We start from the raw sequence: 16,723 nt of genomic DNA, 5'->3' as shown, positions 1-16,723 counted from the left end.
ATATCTTTTCAGACTTTAAATGCTTCCCCATATCTGGGAAGACCTAGAAGGGGAGAGAGACTGGGTTACATTAATGAGGGCCATTTCAATCTCTTGGCCCTGCAGCAGCCATTTCAAAATATGTAAAAAAAAATATATTTGGGGTTAAATATTTTGATTTCCTTCAGCAGCTTCTCTCTGTGATGCTGTACCAGAATCAGGTTAGAAAGTAAGCCACATTATAAGAGTTAATAAAACCCATCTGCTGAGATTTTATAGTTTGAAGCATGTGATTCCTAGACCCTTTAGATAGAAATTGGGGCCAAAGGAAACAAGGTCTTATTCCTCAATATAAATCTCTCAGTGCTTTAAGCAGTGAAAGATTTTTCATTTAATTTTACAGACTTGATACTAATAAAAAGGATAGTTTTTAAAATACGAATTTTTTTTTCTATAAAAAGGACATGCTGTTGATTCTCTTATGTCTTGAATTCTGGCAAGTGATCTGAAATGAAGCAGTACCTGTCTCCAGATCACTAGTACCAAATTAATTTGTGTGGGAGGGGGGTGGTGCGTAACAGGTTTATTGAGAAATCTTGAACACACCATGCAATTTACTCATTTAAAATATGCAAGTCATTGACTTTAGTATTTTCAGACAGTTATGCAGTCATCATTACAATCAATTTTAGAACATTTTCATCACCCTAAAAACAAACCCCACATCATTTAGCCATCTTCACTAGTTTTCCCTTCCTCCCTCAGCCCTAGGGAACCACCCACCTTCTTTGTATAGATTTGCCTATAAGCCTCTGAAATAAAAAGCAAGTGGTCTACAGTGACTGGCTTATTTCACTTAGCATAATTTTTCATGCTGCATCTGTGTTGTAGCAGGTATTGATGTGGGGTTTTTCTCCTTAGTTCAGCTAAATCTGGGTTCTTCTCTCGTGACCAGGAAAAATTAAGCATGCAGACACACTGAAGGGTGAGGAGGACAGAATTTATTATGTGAAAGGAAAGCTCTCAGCAAAGAGAGGGGTCCTGCCAACAGGTTTCAACCTCACAATTGAATACCAGGAGCACATGAGCTGAAGTGGCCAGGCTCCTCCCCTGCATAAGACGTGAATTCCTGGTGGCTACACCCCACCCCCCCAATGCATGTGGGCCTCCAGTCCGCTGCCGGCATGTCTAGGCAAGACAAGTCCAGTTTCCTTTTATCTGCAGATAACATCTGGTGTAAACACTTAAGGGCTGGTTGGAGATTCTCTGGCGACTGTTCTGTATCTGCCTAGACATTTTGCTGTCTCCTCCTCCATATCAGTATCAGTACTTAATTTCTTCTTATTGCTGAGTGATATTCCATTGTATGGATACATCAAACATTTTATTTATCCATTCACCAGATGATGGACCTTTGAGTTCTTTCCCACCCAAAGGTGATGGACGTTTTGGTTCTTTCCACTTTTGACTCCTGTGAATAATGCTGCTGTAAACATTTACATATGAATTTTTGTGCTTGCATATGTTTTTATTTTCCTGGAGCATATACTTATGACTGGAATTTCTTGGTCACATGGTGACTTCATGCTTAACTTTTTGAGGAGCTACCAGTTTGGTTTCCAAAGTGGCTGTGCCACTTTACATTCCCAGCAGCATTGGATAAGGGTTTTAATTTCTTTACATTTTTCCTAACACTTTCTCTTTTTTATTGAACAAAGATTTTTGTCCTGTGGTGTGAAGTGCTGCCACATGTGGTTTTGATTTACATTTTCCTAAAGACTGATTACATCAAGCATCTATTAATGTGCTCATTATCCATCTTTGTATCTTCTTTGCAGATGTGTCTATTCAAAGTCTTTACCCATTTTAAAAATTGAATTATCTTGTTACTTATGAATTGCAAAGGTTCTTTACATGTCCTATATACATAAGTCACTTATCAGATACATGCTTTTCAAATACTTTCTTTTACTTAGTGTCTTGCCTTTTCAATTCTTGATACTGTCTTCTCAAGCACAGCAGTTTTCAATTTTGAAGTTCATTGAATCCATTTTTCCTTTGGAGTCATAGCTAAGAAAACACTACCAAATACAGTCACAAAGATTTATGCCAGTGTTTTCTTCTGAGGGTTTTATAGTTTTCGCTGTTACAGTTAACTGTTTTATTTTGAGTTAATTTTTAAACAAGATATTTTGTCCAAATTTATTTATTTTTTTGCATATGGATACCCAGTTGTTCCAGCACCATTTGTTGAAAAGGCTATTCTTTTCCCATTTTGTTATTTTGTTAACCTTATATAAAATCAATTGACTGTAAATGTGCAGGTTGTTTTTAGATCATCAACTCTTAGTTTGTTTATGTCTATTCTTTTTTTTTTTTTTTTTTTTGGAGACGGAGTCTGGCTCTGTCGTCCAGGCTGGAGTGCAGTGGCCGGATCTCAGCTCACTGCAAGCTCCGCCTCCCGGGTTTACGCCTTTCTCCTGCCCCAGCCTCCCGAGTAGCTGGGACTACAGGCGCCCGCCACCTCGCCTGGCTAGTTTTTTGTATTTTTTAGTAGAGACGGAGTTTCACCATGTTAGCCAGGATGATCTGGATCTCCTGACCTCGTGATTCGCCCGTCTCGGCCTCCCAAAGTGCTGGGATTACAGGCTTGAGCCACCGCGCCCGGCCGTTTATGTTTATTCCTATGCCAAGGTCAAATTGAATTTACTGAGAAGTTTTTTAAATCATGTTTGCATATTACCAGTTGTCTTATGTCATAATAAAAATTAAATTTAGTGGGATATCTTTAACTTCACCGTTTGTGTCTCAGAGGAGTCTCTGGCCAGCTTATACCTTACTCTAAGATGTGATGGGAAGCCAGGCCTACAAGACATCCTTTATTTCTTTTTTTCTCCTTTCAAACCTGTAGTGTCTTTTCCATTGCCTCCTGCTGTCGTTTTATTTTCATTAAGTTTTGGTCACAGGATCTGCTGACATAGTCTAATATTTAGTGCCTTATGTTTTGCTAACTCATCATAATTCATAGAATCTTCCATAGATGTTTACCATCCAGGAAGCAGAAGTTTAAGTCTGAGCCGCCAGCTTTCCTCAATGGAAATCAAGTGAAGTCATCATCTTTCAGTTCGCAGATCCTCTTTCCACCTGGTAGCTGGTTCTCTTGTGTAGCACTGTGTGGCTAATCCTTTTCTTGGTGCAGATCTTGCATTCTCAGAAACTACAGTTCCCTGTGTTGAGCTCCTTTCACTGAAACAGAGATGCACAGCTCTGCTTTCTAGTTCAGTAGAGGATTCTTGGAATATGAAGTTTAACTCATTCCAAGAAAAAGGAGTGCAGCACTTAAAAATCAGGTAATGTTCAGGCAATTTATCAGAGACACATAGTAGATTAGTATTTTGGCTTTCAAAATTTCAGAGCCAGGTTGTGTTCTATAGAGAAGCCTTGTGGTATAACACAGAGATGGGATAGTCTTAACGTCTCCATACAAACAAGCTTGGAGTAAGGTAAAGGAGAGATTGCGTTTGATTTCTTAACACTCAAAGCACATTGTTTGTTTTACTTCTGCGAGGACAGAAAATCATTCCATAATGTTCTCCTTATTTCCTTATTGAGAAAAGGAAAATAAAAATTAAATACTAGATTGATTAATAAACACTCAAAGCTTACCTTTTAGAATTTTAGTTAATTGAAATTAGGTCAATGTCTGATTTTGATTATGTAACCAAGTATTTCTAGTTGTTTTTCAAATCATATGTCTTCTTGCTTCCCAGTCTTATTTCCTAACTTGAGGGGAACCCTTGCCTTGTTATTAGAGTTCATAATTGAAGGGGTTTTAGGAAAAGTTCCTCCTAAGCAGCTTATGTCTCTCTCCTGGTTATCTGCTGCTTCTCAGTAATGTTTGCCATCAGTAAATTAACCTCAACATTTATTAGATCCTACTTTAAAGGAGACTCTTTTCTGTTGCATGTTGTGTTTCCTGTTGTCTCTTTTTGAAACTTATTTTTCTAACAATTACCCAGAGTTTTGTGGCTTAAAAGAAAAATATATTTTTTTTGTTAATGAACCTGTGGTTTGGAAAAAGTTTGGCCAGGACAGCTTGTCTCTGCTCCTCTCAGCTTCCCTAGGAACAGCTGATCAGTTGGGGAAATGGAATCATCTGAAGCCTTTGTTCACCCATGTGTTTGATGGTTGATGCTGGCCATTGGCTGGAACATTCGTTTGAGCAGGCAGCATGAACACTGACACTGGCACTGCCAGGTTCTCTTAGTGGCCTGCGTGTGCTGACAATCTGGGGGCTGGGTTGTAAGGGAAAGCAGTCTGGGACAGAGAAGCCACATGGTATCCCTTTTACTGCATTCTATTCATTAGGAGGAAGTCAGTAAGGTTGGCCTATATTCAGTTTTTTTAAATGGGATGAATATAGCTTTTCTTTTGACACATATATCCATAATTATGGGTTAGTGATATTTTGATACGCGTATATAGGATGTAATGATCAAGCTGACTAGCACATTTACTACTTCAACTATTTTTCATTTCTTTGAATCATGAACATTCAAAATCTTCTGGCTTTTAAAAAATACACAATAAATCATAGTTAACCATATTCACTCTACAATGCCGCAGAATACCAGAACTCATTCCTCTTATCTAACTGTAATTCTATATCCATTAACCAAACTACTTTCCCCTAGTTCTTTGAGCTTTTTTGTTGTTGTTAAGAGACAGGATCTTGCTAGTGTAGTCTGGGCTCTGGGCAACTGTAGTCACCCGGGCTGGAGACAGTGGTTTGATCATAGTTCACTGCAGCCTCAAACTCTTGGTTCTCACTATGGAGTCATTTGATGATTAAGACCAGTTGGCATAAGAAAAACTTGTGATTTAGAAATCATGTGATACTTTTGAATTGGTCTTAGCTACATTGCTCATTGATCACTTTTTAAAATTATGAATGGATTCTATTTTTATATGACCAGATTACATTAATACTAACATAATTATGATTTCAAATTTTTATAAATCAGACTTAATTATGAATTCAGTTATTAATTTTAATATTGCTGATAAACATTTTAAGCTTCAGCCTCTTTTTTTAACATGTTCAAAATTGCTCTTTGAATCACTGACTCAAAGTGAAAGGCAACAAACATATAATAATTAGGTTATAATTGTTTTAAAAGTATATTCTTTTCATTTGTTTTAGGAACAAGCACTGTATGAAAAACAATTAGAACAGTTAAATAAGGATAATATGACTTCACTAAGTAAGAAGAAACTCAAACTTAAAGATGCGGAATGTAAATTCTCCGAAATGAAGACTGCTTATAAAGAGGTTACAACTGAATTAGAAGAATATAAGGAAGCTTTTGCAATAGCATTGAAAGCTAACAATTCCATGTCAAAAAAATTAACAAAGTAAGTCAAAACATACACTCATAGGGAATGAATTAAGCTCATTAATTTGTTTTGAAAGCATAATTTTTAGTGAGATGGCTTGAGGATATTAGTAGGAAGTGAACGCTAATTTGATCATGTAATTTTGGAAAATAATGTTAATAAATAATCTTACCTTTAAAATGTTAGTCAAGGATAGTTTCTGTCTCTCCTTTCACTTTTTTTGTTTTTTTGCTTTTGTATGGCTTTTTTCCCCTGAAAAGTCTCATGTAGTTAACCTGATCTGTTAATTTTTTTCACTAAGTATTTTTGAAGTTTTATAATTAATAAAGTGATCGTTATAAGATTACTTGTCAGAATTTCCCTAAATAGAAATATTAATGATTTTAATGTAATTTTTGGTAGATCACAACCTAAACCCAAAGTGTCAAGTGGTACTGCTGCTCTGGGCACAATTGTTTTTGATTGTGATCTTTAGTATTATCACTAAAGGGTGCCTCAAGAAAGACTATTTGTGTAACATTTTCAAGATGTTACAGAAAGGCATCCTTATGAAATAGTGAATAATTATCACAGGAATTTAAAGAAGTGTAATTCACAAAGTAGTTAAAAAATAACACCTTGTTCAGCCTGAAGGAGTGTGTGGAAGGCAGAGAGAACAAGTCCCACCTCCAGTGCCTTGGTCACAGTGCTGGGGGCTAATTGCCTTCAGAGATGCTTCAGTTCTTTTTGATCACCAGCCAATCTAGTTCTCCCCTAGGAGTTGTTTCTCTAAATTATTCCTCAGTGCCGAATGTTTAATTGTTCCTAGATAATGGGTGAAATGTACAAGGGTGAAGCCTAAAACTGGTTTACTCAACACAAGTATTCCTAGATATTTTTTGTTCATTTTAGTTTTCTTAACCTGCATTAAGGAGTACAACATGATGTTTTGATATAATTATTTCTAGTGAAGTGGTTCTTATAATCAAGCAAATAATATATTCATTTTCCCACGTTGTTACCCTTTAAATACAAGTATTTCTAATGGAACTTCAGAATCTTACAAGTAGAGCCATTTTAGAAGGCAGCAAGTATTGCCTTTTGAGCCATACATCACTGACAACCATTATCTCTTCCTTGTCTACTTTGTTTGAACTGCTTGTTCAGTATAAATCACCTTAGAAACACAGGTGCTCCTTTAGAATTATTTTAAAATTATAATTCCTTACAACAGATATGCTCTCACACATCTGCGATGTGAAAACACTGTTTAGTGGGTAATTTGGTTTACTCTCCGGGCAAGTTTTTAAAAACTGCAAGTCATTAAGAGTCATTTAAGGAAAAATGAAATACTAAGCATTTGTCTTTGCTATCTTTACAGATTGAATAAGAAAATAGCAATGATCAACACCAAGCTCCTTATGGAGAAAGAGCGGGTGAAATATTTTCTCAGCACTCTTCCTACAAGGCGAGACCCAGAGTCACCTTGTGTTGAAAATCTTCCCAGTATAGGACTCAACAGAAAATATATTCCCCAAATGCCCGTAAGAATTCCTACTTCAAATCCACAGACTTCAAATAACTGCAAGAACGACTTGACTGAGGTTAGTTATATGACCGTTTCTCTTTTGGGTTTCACTTCTCTAATATAATTCTTGTTTTTAATTTGGTGAAATACTGAGTTGTTCTGTTCATTTATGCATGTTAAGTAAAGATCATAATTAGCTGTGTTAACACAGAAAGGAAATGGGAACTTTACATTTTTTAATTCCCTGGAGCTCTCATTTTCAAGAAATACCCGTTTGCTAACTTTATTCAATAAATGTGACTAAACTGACATGTTTAAAATGTCTTTAAAATCTGCATTTAAGTTAGGTTTTAGAAATAGCATGTTATTGCCTGATAACTGATGATATACTTTGAGATGCTTTGGCTTACTTTCTAACTGATTGTAGTTTAGCGGTGGTTCACACCCCCTCTTTTTTTTTTTTTTTTTTTTTTTTTTTTGAGGCAGTGTCTCACTCTGTCACCCAGGATGGAGTGTATGGTGCCATCTTGGCTCACTGCAACCTCCACCTCCCGGGTTCAAGCAATTCTCCCGCCTCAGCCTCCCACGTAGCTGAGACTACAGGCGCCCGCCATTACACCCAGCTAATGTTTGTATTTTTAGTAGAGACAGGGTTTCACCATCTTGAGCAGGCTGTTCTCAAACTTCTGACCTTGTGATCTGCCTGCCTCAGCCTCCCACAGTGCTGGGATTACAGGCATGAGCTACCATGCCTGGCTCATGTCACTTTTAAAGTTTCTTTGCACCGGCCAGGCACGGTGGCTCATGCTTGTAATCCCAGCACTTTGGGAGGCCGAGGCAGGTGTGTCATGAGGTCAGGAGTTCAGACCAGCCTGGCCAAGATGGTGAAACTCCGTCTCTACTAAAAGTACAAAAAAAAATTAGCTGGGTGTGGTGGTGGGCACCTGTAATCCCAGCTACGAGGAAGGCTGAGGCAGAGAAATGCTTGAACTGGAGAGGTGGAGGTTGCAGTGAGCCGAGATCACACCACTGCACTCCAGCCTGGGTGACAGAGCGAGACTCTTATCTTGAAAATAAAAAAATTTTTAAAAAGTTTATTTGCACCATCTCAACTCTTCCCACCCATAATCACAACTGAATTATTGGCATCCAAACACTTTACCCCACATATGGATGTTTATTATATAGTAGAATTCAAAATAATTGCATTTTATAAGTTACACAAAATACTAAAATATTCATTTCCATTTTTATGTTAAAAGCTTTGTGCTTGGCCAGGCGTGGTGGCTCACACTTGTAATCCCAACATTTTGGGAGGCCGAGGCAGGCAGATCACTTGAGGTCAGGAGTTTGAGACCAGCCTGGCCAACATGATGAAGCCTGTCTCTACTAAAAATACAAAAACTAGCAAGGCGTATTGGCAGGCATGTGTAATCTCAGATATTCGGGAAGCTGAGGCAAGAGAATCACTTGAACCCAGGAGACAGAGGTTGCCGTGAACCAAGATCATACCACTACACTATAGCCTGGGTGATGGAGACTCCATCTCAAAGAAAAAAAAAGGTTTGTGCTTTTCTTACTTAAGAGTATGTTCTCTGACTATAAAAATCCTGGAAGAAAACGGAAATACTCTTCTGGACATCATACTTGTCAATTAATTTATGGCTAAGTCCTCGAAAGTAATTGTAAGAATAACAAAAATTGACAAGTATGACCTAATTAAGCTAAAGAGCTTCTGCACAGCATGAAAAACTATCACGGGATTAAACAGACAGCCTAAAGAATGGAAGAAAATATTCACAAACTGTAGATACAGCAAACGCCTATTATCCAGAGTCCATAAGAGACCTAAACAAATCAACAAGCAAAAAATAAATAACACCAGTAAAAATAAAAATGGGCAAAGAACATGAACAGACACTTCCCAAAATAACACATGTAAGTGGCCGACAAACATACTAACAAATGCTTACCATTGCTAATCATCAGAAAAATGCCAAACAAAACATCAGTGAGATACCATTTCACACCAGAACGACTTTTGTTTAAAAGTACAAAAAAAAAAAAAAAAAAAAAAAAAGATGTTGGGGAGGCTGTGGAGAAAAGGGAACACACACTGTTTGGGGCAATATAAATTAGTTTAGCTACTATGGAGAGCAGTTTGGAAATTAAGAACTAAGAATGACCGTTGGATGCAACAACCCCATTCCTATACTAGGGGTATACCGAAAGGACAATAAATCATTGTAACAAAAAGATGCATGCACATGTATGTTCATTGCAGCACTGTGCACAATAGCAAAGACATGGAATCAGTCCAGGTGCCTCCAAGGTAGATTGAAAATTCAAGGTAGATTGGAAAATTCCATATATACCATGGAATACTCTGCAGCCATAAAAAGAACAAAATCATGTCCTTTGCAGCAATGTGGATACAGCTTGAATCCACTATCCTAAGCAAACTAGCAGAGAAACAGAAACCAGATATCTCATGTTTTCACTCATGTGGGAGCTACACATCGGGTGCACGTTGTCATAAACATGGGAATATTAGACACTGGGAAATAAGAACAGGGAGGGACAGAGTGGGCCAGGTGTGAAAAACTACTTATTGGGTCCTATGCTCACTACCTATGTGATGGATTCAATTGTACTCCAAAATTTGGCATCCCTCAATATACCTTTGAAAGAAACCTACACAGGTACCACCTTAATTTAGACTACAAACTAGAAAGAAAAAAAAAAAATTTACTATAGAAAAGTTTGCTATGAGTAGAGAATAGAAATTTCTTTTTAAGATAAAATTTATTGAAGTAAAACATGGATTAAACTTTATAAAGGGCAGAGTTTTGCTAAGAATTTCAAAGCAATACATTCTTTGCAAAAGATGACTTTATTTAATTTTTTGATTTTTTTTGAGACAGGGTCTCACTCTGTCGCCAGGCTGGAGTATAGTGGTGCAATCTTGGCTCACTGAAATCTCCACCTCCTGGCTTCAAGCAATGCTCCTGCCTTAGCCTTCCAAGTAGCGGGGACAGGTACACGTCACCACACCCAGCTAATTTTTGTATTTTTAGTAGAGCTGGGGGTTCCCCATGTTGGCCAGGTTGGTCTCACCCTCCTGATCTCGTGATCTGCCTGCCTTGGCCTCCCCAAGTGCTGGGATTACAGGCATGAGCCACCACGCCTGGCCATCGTTTAACCTTTGTACTAATAAAACACTACCTTTCTAAAATCATGTATATTCAGTAGACCAATATTAACTGTATTTTTGTCAGATTACTCTAAACAGCATTACACAGATACATCCTCTGTTATCTAAACTTAAGTAGAAATTTTACTTTATTTATGTGATTATTTTTCTATTTAAGCAAACTTTCAGTTATGTCTACTCACTAAAAGTACCGAAGGCCACATTTTGTAAGTGACATATTATTTTCATAGTAATGTTTCTTGTTTAACTTAAACATTATTATTATTTTTACTTATTTTAGATGGAGCTGGACTGTTAGAACAAATAATTAGAGAAACAAAGAGAAGTATGTTTCCAAAATTTATTAATTAAATTTAGGTCTATTTTAGAAATAAAATGTAAATAGCAAATGGCATTATTTTTCATTGTTGCGTTAGTAGATACTATGTCAAGTTTTTTTTGTGTGTGTGTTAGACACATCTAATGAAAGATGTGAAAACAAAAACTTTCACAGAGAAGACTGTACTTATGCACCATAAATTTATCATGTTCCATAGCTTAAAAAATTCCCAAGAAGTCTATGCATTTCTTTTTCACTGGCTCTACAATTTCTTCACTCTTGCCGTCCTCATGGAACTGTCAGCCTGCACACTGAAACAATTCTCAGAAAACAAACACATCATCAAGTTCTCAGGATTTTGATAGAGATTGAAGGCCAACAGACCTCAGACTCATTTCAAAATCCTTAGCTGAGCAACAACCCTTCATAAGCAGTCACTTGACAGGTGACATTTTAAATCTCCCGTCATTTACTGTGTCATTGGCTTACGTCTGTTCTCAGGAAAAGTTCCAAATTTTTCACCATGAAATAGAAATACCCATGTCAATGTGATTCTTGTCAAGTTACTCAGCCTTGTCTCTCACCACTTACCACACTCTGCCCTTTGCTCTAGCACCAAACTGGAACTCAGTAGGGCTTTTCCTCACCTCAGGCTCTTTGCCTTCACCTCTTCCCTGTATCTGGCAAGGTTTTCCTTGTCCTTCAGGTATCAACCTATGTTATCTCCTCCACCAGAAAGCCCATGATATTGACATAAAAGTGGGCTAGATGTTCCTTCTGTGTGTTCCAGTAGTGCCCTGCTGTATACCTGTCATGGTATCTATGACTGTATGTGGACATTGCCTGCCTTCTGTTTTTTTAGGTTAATAGCATATGACTGTTGAGAGGTAGACCATACCATCTTCATCTTATAATTCCTGTGCTGGTTCTAGTACCTTAGCACGTAGCTGTTGATTACATGAATGAAGAATGAAAAAGCTCTGATATTTAAACACAATTAGAATTAATGCCATGTGTAAATTATTTAATAGTAATTTTGTATTGTAAATGTACATACATATTTCTCATTCTTATTAACTCTGATAAAGTTCTCAACTCTTTAGTTTTCAAACTCACACTTAGTTAACTGAAGTGTTCTAGGTAAAGAACAAAATTCTTTCTTTTTCTTTCCAGCTGTTGCTGTGTTGGACACTTGCTCCCGTCTACTTTCTTCTCTAGAATCCACCGGTAAGCCACATCTAATGAAGAGAATATTTAACCATGAAATCTTAAGGAAAAATTGTATGATTTAAAAGATTATAAAACTTTATTACTGGGCTATTTACAGAACATTTTAATTGTTTCTCATAAAATATTTAACATTACAATATTTACTGAAGTGTAGGATATTTTTGTATCATATGTATGATGATAATTTATAGGGTATTTTAAATGATATTTTTTTTAGCCTCCTTAAGTTTTAAGTGGATCTTGCAAACAAAAACCATTTTTATTAAGTTTGATGTACTCAAATTGCCCAAATGTCAGCTGTTTAAGCCAAACAACCAAGTCATCATTGATACTTTAGTAAAGGTCATAGAAGGCTTATTTGCATTTTACAGTTTTTATTACTTAGGATAGTTTAGGAGTACCTGCCAGGTTTGTCCATGCTAATGTTACAATTTTCTTTTTGTAGTTCAACCGTATTTTGTATGGAGCTACTTTGAGGCTCTGTAAATATCTGGTTACTCCTCAGAACCCACTAGATTTAGCCTTTCATGGATGACTTGTGTTTTAGCAATTATTACTATGATGGTTGCCAGATGATTATTTTCTTGTTCTCTTCTTTGTTCTACATGGAGAAATGAAACCAATAAATAAGAGAGGAGGGAAAGCTCATGATTCTGGTGCTCCAGTTCCCGAAGATTAGATTTCAAGCTGATTTTATGTCTTTTTGATTTGTCCCTGTTACTCCGTCAGCACTTTTTTACTTTCTGGCACAAGATGTTCTAAACTAATCTTGTATTTTTTCTGCCCCAGCCCTGGAATGAGTGATTTTTCTTAGAAGTAGAGGTGGAGCCACTGAGGAAGCACAAGCAAGCCCTCCCCAGCATGTGCTTACTGGTCCCCAACAGAAAAACCACTGCTACATCCACTGAGGTACCAAGAAACAAACAAAGGGCCTTGTGACTGTCTGGGGACAGTCCTCATGTGGTCCCTGACTCAGCCTCAAAGGTTGTGGATTAGTCTTCGTGTAGCCTCTGTGCTGTGTCTTTAGATTGGGGCTCTGTGGGAAGGGCCTGGGAGACCCAGCAGCACAGGGTGTCTCTTCTGCCAAATGTCCCTCCATTCTTCACACTCTGACACTCAGGAATAGGGTAGATGGCATCTCCAGGCAGTGCCAGGCTGCCTCACTGTCTCTTTTGAGATGGGCCCAGAGGGCCTTTGGGGTGAGTGTGGAGCTGGGCACCTGGAGCCTGAGGCTGACTGTCTCTCCCTGTGTCTTGGAGGAAAGGCAGTGTCCCAAAAAAGACCCCAGGGCCTGACCTCTGGGCACACATGCAGGGAGGCAGGGTCTGTGAGCTGAGGGGGACATTGTAATGAGACTTTGAGCACTGCTGCTCAGGGACCTTGTCAGTAGACCGTGGTCAGAGATGACCTGGTCATCAGGACCTAGTCAGCTGGGACCTGATCAGCAGGGGCCTGGTTAGTGGTGGCCTCCTCAGTAAAGGCCTCATCAGTGGGGACCTGGCAACCTGGTGTGCATGTGTGTTTTTCATGGAAGAATGTTCCTTCGGGTAGATCCTTCGGAGTGGGATTGCAGCGTTGAGTGGTAGTTCTCTTTTAGGTTATTTGAGAAATGTCCACACTGCTCTTCAGGGGATCTGAACTAGTTTGCATTTCCCCCAACAGTGGACCTGCATTTCCTTGCTCATCTGCCCCACCAGCCTTTGTTGTTGTGGACTGCGTGTCATAATTGCCATTCTGACCAGTGTGAGATGGTATCTCAGTATGTTTCTGATTTGCATCTCTCTGATGATCAGTGAGATCAAACATGTTTTCATGCTCATTGATTACTGGTACACCTTCTTTTAAGTGTGTGTTCATGTCCCTTACCCATTTATAAATTGGGTTTTTTTCTGATTTTATTTGTTTAAGGTCTTTACGGTAAATCCTGGATATTAGACATTTTTCAGATGCGTAGTTGGGGAGTATTTTCCCTCATTCTATAGGCTGTGTGCTGACTCTGTGGTAGTTTCTTGTTCTGTGCAGCAGCTCTTTTGTGTTTTAGGTCCCACTTATCAGTAATTGTTTTTGTTGCCATTGCTTTTGGGGCTTGATATATAAATGCTTTGCCAAAGCCTCTGTCAAGAAGGGTATTTGCTAGATTCTCATGCAGGATTTTTTTTTTTTTTTTTTAGTTTCAGGTATTGGATTTTTATGTATTTATGTATTTATTTACAGACCAAGTCTGGCTGTCTCATACAGGCTGGAATGCAATGGAGCAATCTCGGCTCACTGAACCCTCCAGCTTCTGGGTTCAAGTGATTCTTCTGCCTCATTCTCCTGAGTAGCTATGAGTACAGGCACGTGCCACCATGCCCAGCTAAGTTTTGTTTTTTCATTAGAGATGGGGCTTCATCATGTCAGCCAGGGTGGTCTCGAACTCCAGGACCTCAAGTCATCTGCCTACTTCGGCCTCCCAGAGTGCTTGGATTCCAGGAATGAGCCACCGCGCCCAACCCAGGGTTTTCCATTTCAATCTTTGATTCATTTTGAGTTGGTTTACGTACATGGTGACACATAGGGGCCCAGTGTTATTTCTTCTACATCTAGCTAACCACTTATCCCAGCATCACTTATTGATAGGGAGTCCTTTCTCCATTGCTTATTGTTATTGATTTTTTTTCAAATATCAGAAGTCTTCTAGTGTGCAGGTGTATATCTGGGTCTTCTAATGTGTTCCACTGTTCTGTGGAACCGGGTCCCCAGCTTTTCAGTGAAAACAGCAAGCCATTACATTGTCTATGGGTGTTTTCTTGGAGTGTTTCCTTTGTTTTAACATTTTTTAAATACCTTTAGCAGCCTACATGTATGGATTTCTTTTCTAAAATAATGCACACCCTATGTTTTCTTGTAGGAGTTTTGTGGTTTCAGAATTGAGTTTTAGGTCTTTAATGTATTTTGCATTGATTTTTCTGTTGCGTGACATAAGGGTCCTATTTCAGTGTTTTGTATGTGAATATTCAGTTTGCTCAAAATCATCTATTGAACAGGCTCTTTTTTTCCCATTGCATCTTTTTGGTGTTCTTTTGAAAACCGTGTTCACTATGTGTAAATTGGCGTTGAGTATTTGGTTTCCTCATTCTTTCCATTTTCTTAGTTTATGCCAATAAAAGATTGTTTGGATAATTATAAAAGTTTGTGTTTTTCATTCATGCTTTTAGCTTCTAAGTTTGTATTTTTTAACATAATTTCTATGTTTATTATAGTCTAAAGGGTACAAACGCAGATTAGTTACTGCCTTTGGTATATTGCATGACACTGAGACTTGGGGTCTAAGCAACCTTATCATGCAGGCAGTGTGTGGACCCACCAGGTAGGCCTTCAGCACATACCTCATCCTTTCTTTGTTTTTCATCTGATAGTCACCAGTGTCTGTTGTTTCACTTTTACGGTCGGGTGTATTCAGTGTTAGCTCCACCTTAGAAGGGAGAACATGTGGCATCTGGTGTTCTGTGTTTTCCTTATTTCTCTTTAGATAATGCCCTCTAGCTCCTTTCATGTTGCTGCCAAGGACATGATTTCCTTCTTTTTTCTTTTAATTCCTGCCTAGTTTTTTGTGGTATATATGCAACACATTTTCCTTTTCTGATCCACTGTTGACAGGTACCTCGGATGATTTCACGTGTTTGCCATTATAAATACTGCTGCCATGACCATTTGTGTGCATGTGTGTTTTGGAGAGAAGGATTTCTTTTCCTCTGTGTATACCCCAGTGGTGGGATTGCTGGGTCAGATGGTAGTTCTAGTTCAAGTTCTTTCAGCAGTCTCTGAAGTGCTTTCCATGGTGTCTGAACTACTTTGCATTTTCACCAAAAGTGGACCAGTGTCCCCTTTCTCTGCTGCCTCGCCAGTGTCCTTTTTTTTTTAAACTGTGTAATCCCCATTCTGACCAGCTTGAGATATATCTCATTGTGCTTTTGATTTATATTTCTCTGACAATTAGGTTGAGCATACTTTCAATTTGTGGGTTGCTCATCATCATCTTTTGAGAAGTCTGTGTTTATATCCATTGCCTATTAATTATTAGGGTGGTTTTGCTAATTGATTTGTGTAAGGTCTTTAAGGTAGATTCTGGATATTAGAACTTGCTCAGGTGCATAGTTTGGGAACATTTTCACTCATCCTGTATATCGTCTGTCTACTCTGTGGGTAATTTCCTGTGTTGTGTGGTGCTCTTTAGTGTATTATGTCCCACATGTCGATTATTGCTGTTGTTGCAGTGTCATGTGGGGTCTTAGGCATATAAATGCTTTGTCAAAGCTGATGTCGAGAAGGGTATTTCCTAGGGTCTCTTGTAGGATTTTTGTACTTTGAGGTCTTCCATTTACATCTTTCATTCATCTGAGTGCACTTTGGTACATGGTGAGAAGTAGAGGCCTAGTGTTTCTTACTCTTCTGCATATGGCTCGCCACTTATCCCAAGACTATTGAAAAGGGAGTTCTTTCCCCATTACTCATCATTGTGTATTTCATCCAGCATCAGGTGGTATGAGGTGTGTGGGTTTACAGGTTCTCTGTTTTCTTCCACTCATCCATGTGGAAGCAGGTCCCTAGAGTTTGAGTGCAATTTCACATCAGGGAGTGTGATGCATCCAATGTAGTTTGGATTTCTCCTAATATCTTTGGAAATGCAGGGCATTTCCTGGTCTCACATGAACTTCAGCATTGTTTATTTCTATGTCCTTAAAACCAATTTGCTCTCTAGTAAAGGTATACAATTAAAGAGTAGAGTGGGACAGTTTAATCCATGCATATGTACCTTGTGTAATGATGAAAGCAAGGCATTGACTGTCTCTGTTACCTTGTGTAGTTATTATTTATTAGTTCTCTGTGGTTGCAATATTCAGAATCCTTCTTTTTAGCCTTTTTGGAAAATAATATAGGATACAGTTAACTCTAGACATCCTGTTGTGGAGTAGAACAGCTGAATTTATTCCTGTCATCTGAGTGTAACATTGTATCCATTTCCCAGTTCCTGCCCTGGCTCCCCAACCCCCAGGCTCTCTTCACGACTGTGGAACGTTCTGCTTCTAGGAGATAA

General features: G+C 38.3%; 1 protein-coding gene across 1 annotated transcript; it reads left to right on the top strand.

Annotated features, from left to right (window-relative positions):
- Nucleotides 1-5,186: 5,186 nt before the first annotated feature.
- LOC103217757 (ankyrin repeat domain-containing protein 18B) lies at nucleotides 5,187-16,723 on the top strand. Its single transcript, XM_073007124.1, has 7 exons — nucleotides 5,187-5,394; nucleotides 6,737-6,963; nucleotides 9,458-9,472; nucleotides 10,396-10,422; nucleotides 11,590-11,643; nucleotides 12,464-12,555; nucleotides 16,655-16,723. Exons 1-7 carry the CDS (start codon nucleotides 5,231-5,233, stop codon nucleotides 16,721-16,723), a joined length of 648 nt encoding a protein of 215 aa, XP_072863225.1. The 5' UTR covers nucleotides 5,187-5,230.

Source organism: Chlorocebus sabaeus, chromosome 19 (genome assembly GCF_047675955.1).
Source record: "Chlorocebus sabaeus isolate Y175 chromosome 19, mChlSab1.0.hap1, whole genome shotgun sequence".
NCBI lineage: Eukaryota > Metazoa > Chordata > Mammalia > Primates > Cercopithecidae > Chlorocebus > Chlorocebus sabaeus.
Note: the sequence above shows the minus strand (reverse complement) of the source record. Positions and strands in the feature narration are given on the sequence as shown.

Bases quoted from the DNA above. Each gene is read 5' to 3' on its own strand.
- LOC103217757 (XM_073007124.1), top strand. From the start codon at position 5,231: ATGACTTCACTAAGTAAGAAGAAACTCAAACTTAAAGATGCGGAATGT. The intron at 5,395-6,736 runs GTAAGTCAAAAC...CTATCTTTACAG, and splicing joins ATGTCAAAAAAATTAACAAA to ATTGAATAAGAAAATAGCAA. The intron at 12,556-16,654 runs GTACCAAGAAAC...TCCATTTCCCAG, and splicing joins CCACTGCTACATCCACTGAG to TTCCTGCCCTGGCTCCCCAA.